The sequence below is a fragment of the Chrysochloris asiatica genome, unplaced genomic scaffold (genome assembly GCF_000296735.1).
Source record: "Chrysochloris asiatica unplaced genomic scaffold, ChrAsi1.0 scaffold00012, whole genome shotgun sequence".
Taxonomy (NCBI): Eukaryota; Metazoa; Chordata; class Mammalia; order Afrosoricida; family Chrysochloridae; genus Chrysochloris; species Chrysochloris asiatica.
Window position 1 is genome coordinate 32312942 of NW_006408530.1, and position 6700 is coordinate 32319641.

The 6700-nt window shown below is 36.5% G+C and overlaps 1 protein-coding gene across 1 annotated transcript in view; it reads left to right on the forward strand.

Moving 5' to 3' along the window:
• MAP3K19 (mitogen-activated protein kinase kinase kinase 19) overlaps positions 1-6700 on the forward strand; it is a 92438-nt gene that overhangs the window by 61164 nt on the left and 24574 nt on the right. Inside the window, exons 12-13 of the mRNA XM_006834601.1 lie at positions 663-741; positions 1636-1895. Of these exons, the coding sequence (XP_006834664.1) occupies positions 663-741; positions 1636-1895 (339 nt within the window). The remainder of the gene's footprint in view (positions 1-662; positions 742-1635; positions 1896-6700) is intronic.

Consider the following 6700-nt stretch of genomic DNA (forward strand, 5'->3'; position numbering starts at 1 on the left):
AAACTGATTGCACCACACACTACCACCACCACCGACTATGGCTAGTAGAGACATTATGTATTCACACCACCACAAGAGAAGCCACAGTTTTCATAGGATATTTGTTTTTTAAAGGGTACTGGTAGAGTTGTGGTTACAAGTCGGGCTGCTAAGGTCAGCAGTTCGAAACTAAAGTCAGCAGTTTGAAACTACCAGGGGTTCTGCGGGAGAAAGATGAGGCTGTCTCCTCCCGTAAAGATTACAGCCTTGGAAACCCTATACAGGGGTCGCTATAGGTCAGAACTGACTCAACGGCACTTAACAACAACAACAATTAGATTAAGACCAGTGTATTCCTGAGCGAACTTGTCTAAGCCATCCACTGATCACAGAAACTTGTTTAAGGGTGATTTATTTGGAATAAAGCTGTGTGTATATGAACTGGAACCTTAAGTAGCAATACTTTTAGATCGGATATTATGTTGGATAGGAAAGATACAAAGATTTCTAAGTCTTAGTCCTTAGTTTATGTCCATTCTGTAATAATTAAGAACAGATTCACCAAGTGATTAAGAAAACAAATATTAAAAACCACCAAGAAACCCAAGTACTTTTCCTTATCTTTTCTTGTTACCATCTAATGAACTCTTTTCTTCTTTCACCCTCTACGTGTGCTTCCATAGGTGTTGAGATTATTGTTACTTTTCCAGGAGATGTCTGTCATCCCCAAGAAAGGAATCAAGAAGATCCCAAAGAAAACAAGTAAGGAATATTCTTTGAAATGTTAGATTGAGATTTACATATCAGTGATGATACTTGTGTGACAACCTACATTCAAGCCCAAAATAATGATCAAGAGCAGGGGTCACAATAAATCTTACTGTGGCAGTCAGATAGTAAATATTTGGGGCATTTTGGGCCACCCAGTCTCTGTTGCAAAGATTCAACTCTTGTCATTGTATCACCAACATAAGTGGAACTGTGTTCCTGTAAAATTTCGGCTTCAAAAACAGGTGGCAGATGCAATTTTTTTTAGTTTGCTGACGTGTTTGAGAACAGTGCTGCCCAAAATGTGGTCCTGTGGCCCTTCTGGTACCAGTTCATGATGATATCGGTTCAGAACTTGAGGGTAACCATCTAGAAAATTTAACACATTTGATCATTTGACAAAATAATTTTATGTTCATCGCTTTAGTTTTGGGGCTTTAGTTTTTGCCTATTTTTATGTCTTACTTCAGTTTTACAGTAATGCATGTTTATAATATTTTCAAAATTAACCATCCATAATGGATTAGGAAATGTAAAATTGGTTTTTCACCGGAGATAGTTTGAGAAGCACTGGTGTATCCAATCTGGCGAAGTAAAATGTCCCTCCCATGCCTTCTCTGTGCACCTCTGATTTCTCCCTCAAGGATATGGAAAGAAAGTGGTCCTAAACCTTGTCCATTCAGGCAACTGTACTGAGGACAGTCAAGGGTGGGGGTGACTAGGAGTATGGACAGGTCTTGCTGCTTCAGAAGTCCAGTGATTTCATTCAGCAGTGCCATTTGGAAACAGTTCTCCAAACTTTCTAGTGTTATCAGGCTGTATTGAGAACGTGAGACCCAGAAGGAGCGGGGAATCAACTTTAAATCAAACCGTTTTCCACCTTTTTAGTCAGAAAACCTTAGCACATCAAGAATGGACACGAGCACATTCTGTTTCTTTCCCCAGTGAAATTGAGATGGTGGCGCCGAGGACAAAGACTCTGGGGATGCAGTCTTTCATTCTGGAGAAAGAGGAGAGTTCCAGGGAGCTCTGTGATGTGGATTTGGGCTTCGTGTTGCCAAGATCTTGTTTAGAACCAAACATCTCCAAGTCTGTAACCAGAGAAGAAGCTCCTCACTTAATAAAGGCGAAACAAAGAAAATCTGAAGGTAAATTGGACAGGGATTCTTTGATTCTTTCAGTCAATAGATATTTAGCAAGTGCTTACTGTGTTCCAGACATTCTTCTAAATGTTGAAGGCACAGAAGTGTGCAAGGCAAAAACAGTTTGGAGATATTTTCCATAGTAGGTTACTTGTAGAATTTCATATAAATAGAGTAGCATAGCATATACTTTATCTTCATACAAATATAACACATACATTTTTGGCAAACTTTGTTATTTTCATAAGCAGACCATGCCATTTTTTTTTAAACCTATTATAAGCATGTAACTAAGGTGACTATGATCATTGAACAAAGACACTGACACTAAGAAGGCATGACTGAATGATGAAGTAAGCAGATCTGACATAATCACAGAGGAATGTTTGTAGAGTAGTAGTTACTCATTTGAGAGATAGTAAAAGGTCAGCAGTTTGACCTCACTAGCTGCCCTGCAGGAGAAAGATGTTGCAGTCTGCCTTTATAAAGAGTTACAGTTTTGGAACCCCTGTGAGGCAGTTCTAATCTGTCCTATAGGTTCTTTAAATTGGAACTGACTCGGAAGCAATGAATTTGGGTTTGATAAGGTTTTCACATTCAGCTGTTCAGCTATTGTGCTATACTATTAATAGAAACATGCACTGTGTTGATGATTTATTTTCCAGTTACTGGGGGACTAGCAAACTCAATCTATGACTTTTGACCAAGGCTTATACCTTTATTTTACAAGTACGTTCAAAAGTAATATTCTGAATTATTTTTATGTATAAGAAATTAAGGAAAATTAAAAGAGTTGAAATAAAATGAACAGACAAAAGAAGATGAACAGAATAAGTTTTACCTGTAATATGGGAGGTTGGATGGATGAAGCTAAAATTCACTTATGGAAATGTCATAAGACATTTGTGATATATGCATGGGCTTTCTAAAACCAGGAATATTTTACTTAATTTCATTATTTCCCTATGTTATATGTGTGGGCATGTTATTTGTAAAGATATGGTACTTATTTATGTAAGGCGTTTTTCACTTCGTTTGATTTTTCAGATTAATTAGTCTGGTTTTGTATATCAATAGTTCATTCCCTTTTATAGCTGACTAGGACTTCTGGAGTGGTGCTGTAGGATCAGCACTGTACTGCGAACCACAAGGTCAGCAGTTCAAACCCACCAGCTACTCCTTGGAAACCCTATACAGGGTCATTATGAGTCAGAATAGACTTAATGGCACTTAACAACAACAGTATTACATTAAGGAGAACTGATAGCATAGTTACTGGATCATAGGGTGGGTGCATGCTTAGTTTTTAAGAAACAGAGCTTTTGCCAAAGTGGGGGTAACATCCTACATTCCTACGAACAATAAATAAAGCTCTGTTTCTTCATAGCCTCACCAGCATTTGGTATTATTAGTATTTCTGATTCTAGCCATTCAGTTGCTGGGCAAGTGATAATCTCATTTTAATAGTAGTAGTTTATCATTGTAATCCATCCATTTGTTTTCTTTTTAATTTTTTTTTTATTTCAGCAGTTATATTTTATTCCTATGGTGGTGGTGGTGATGTGCCGTGGAGTTGGTTCTGACTCATAGAGACCCTGTACAGGGTTTCCGAGGCTGTAAATCTTTACGGGAGCAGAAAGCCTCATCTTTCTCCCGTGAAATGGATGGTAATTTTGAACTGCTGACCTTGTGGTTCGCAGCCCAATTCGTAACCACTACTCTACCAGAGCTCCTTTTTATTCCTTTAAGTTTCTTATTTTTGTCAAATATGTTTTGTTCATTATTGAGAATGTCTTGTTTTGATTTTTCTCTAAATTTGTTTAAGCATTTAATATATCGTTTTATATTCCAATATGTAACATCATTAACGATCCAAATTGTACTGTTAGTTTTTATATAAAGATCTGGATAGTTCCTTATTGTTAATCAATCTCTCTCTTTTTAAAAAATTACTTTTCATTGTGAACTGAGTGACGGTTTACAGAGCAGATCATCAGCTCCACCTTCAGCAGATCATATCTTTTGCTTCATTACAATGATTGCAGTCCCCTCCATGAACTAACAGTTAACAGCATTTACCTCTATTCACTTTAACTATTGTATTCTTCCCTGTGTCTCCTGCTACCTTCATCTTTCTTCTGCTAACATCTCTCTTATTGAATAGTGCCTGTCCTGTCACCCATGAATAATTTTCCCTCCTTATCCCCTGCCCCCATAACCATCATAGATCATTTCTCTTATTAAGAAAAACTTTTTCTTAACCTTTTACAACATTGGTCTCATATAATAGATGTCCTTTTGTGATTCATTAATTTCATTCAGCATAGTATCTTCCAGGTTCACCCATGTTGTAAGGTGTTTTACAGATTCCTCGTTATTCTTCAACATTTAGTAGTATTCCATTGTATGTATACCAAAGTTTGTTTAACCATTCTTCCATTGATGGGCATTTATGTGTCTCCTGCACCCTGAATATTGAAGGATCCTTTTTTCTTATCTATCCTTCTCTTTTGGTCTCTTTACTGGTGCATTTAATCAATTTATATTCAGTGTAATTATTAGATATGAATTGATTGCTGTCATATTGCTGCGTGTTTGTGTGTGTGTGTGTGTGTGTGTGTGGTACTTCTGATTTCTTTGATCCACATAATTTTCTGTGCTGAGTTCATTTTGTTTGTGAGTTTCCTTTTCATTTTTATTTCTGTTGTGTTAATGTTTACAAAATCTGATTTTCCTCTTTTTTTATTTTGATCTGCAGGTATATTCATTGGGAAGCATTCTGATTTTTTCATCATATTTGAGGAACAGTTTTGCTGGATATACAATTCTTAGTTGACATTTTTTTTATTCTTTCAGAGTTTTGTATATGTCATCCCATTACCTTCTTGCCTGCATGGTTTCTGCTGAGAAATCAGAATTTAGTCTTATTGGTTCTCCTCTGTAGGTAACTTTCGTTTTTCTTGCGCTGCTCTCAGGATTCTTTCCTTGTCTTTGGTTTTAGAAAATTTTATTATGATATGTCTGGTAATTTTCTTTTGAGATCTATCATGTTTGAGGTTCATTCAGCTTCTTGTAGGCTTATCTTCTCACCTTTCATGATGTTAGGGAATTTGATAATTTTCTCTGAACTTTTTATTGTCTTTTCCTGTTCTGGAATTCTAATCACATATAAGTTGTTCTTTGTGGTGTCCACATAACTCTTAGGCTTTCTTCTGATTTTTTGTTTCATTCATTTAAATGATTGTTCTTCTAACATACTAGTATTGGGAGATTTATCTCCAAGCTTCCTAATTCAGGCTACCATTACTTCAAATCTACACCTTTGCCCTTTCAATACATTGTCCATTTCTGAGATCTTAGAATTAATCTTCTGGATTTCTAATTGCAGGTTTTGCATTGTTTCAAAATTTGCATTTATTTTGTTTGTTCTTATAGTATTTTCCTGAATTCTTTTAAAAAAAATTTTCTGTGTTCTTGCTTTTCTCAATTTTTCTGTCAATCTTTTGTTGTTGTTCTTATTAAGTGCTGTTGAGTAGGTTCCAACCCATTGTGACCCTGTAGAGGGTTTTCAATGAGCGACTGGTGAGTTTGAACTCCAACCTTACAGTTCAAACTGACTTTGCAGTCTAGCGCATTAACCCACAATGCCACACCAGGACTACAATCTTTTGTAGGTACCTAAATATCATTTTTTAAAATTCTTTTCCAGGTTATTTCCACTATCTTTTCTTCCTCAGAAACATTTCATGGCTCTGCATCTTGGTCATTTGTTTGAGACAGTCTCTTTTGTGTCCTCATGTGAGTTAAAATTTTCTGTTGTCTCCAGGGCATTGTGGGGTTGTTGTATTGATGATTATATGCTGATTTTTTCACCTTAGGCTCTCATCAACTGTCTCCTGTAGGTGTAGTTAGAGAAGTGTGTACACTGTTTTGGTTCACCATTCGTGCATCTCTGTTTAGGATAGGTTTTGCTGATGTTGGTTGCCGCCTATCATTTATCTGATGGTGTAGGAGCTGGTATTAGCTCTTGCCCAATGCATGGAGTTACAGAGGATACGGTTGTGGCTGATATGTATGGGCATGGTTGTTGTCTCTTGTCAGGTAGTAAAGAGAAAACCCGTATATATACACACACACACAAAACACAATAAACACACAAGGGACCAACAATGGAAAGAGAAAATAATAAAGAGAAAAAATAAATCAAAACGGGCAGCAATCAGAAAAAAAAAAAAGAATGTAAGTATAAAGACAAAAGAGGGAAAGGAAATGGAGGTATAAAAGAGAAAAATAAGAACAAAAATAAAAGGAAGATATAAAATAACACTTGTTGTTGTTGTTGTTAGGTGCCATCGAGTCTGTATTGACTCATAGAGACTTTATGCACAACAGACTGAAACACTGCCCAATCCTGGGCCAACCTAGTAATTACTGCCATACTTGAGCCCATTGATGCTGCCACTTTGCCAAGAGGGACAGGAAAATGGAGTTATTGAAGAGGAAAATAAGAAAGGGCATAAAAGAAAGAAAATTTTTTTAATACTTAGAAAACCAGGGAGAAGGAAGATGAAAAGAAAAAGAAAGAGAGTAGTAAAGAAAGATCAAAATGGGAAAAATAAGAGAGGAAATGAGAAATAGAAGGAGGAGAAAGAATAAACAAACAAAAACAATGAAACAAACAAACAAAAACCAAAACCAACAAAAAGAAAACAGTGTAGCTGTTGGACCTGGAAAGGAAACAATGCAGGGTGTGGGTAAGCAAGGAACTCATGAGGTGGGTACCAGAGTTCCTGGCCCTAGATGGAGTTCCT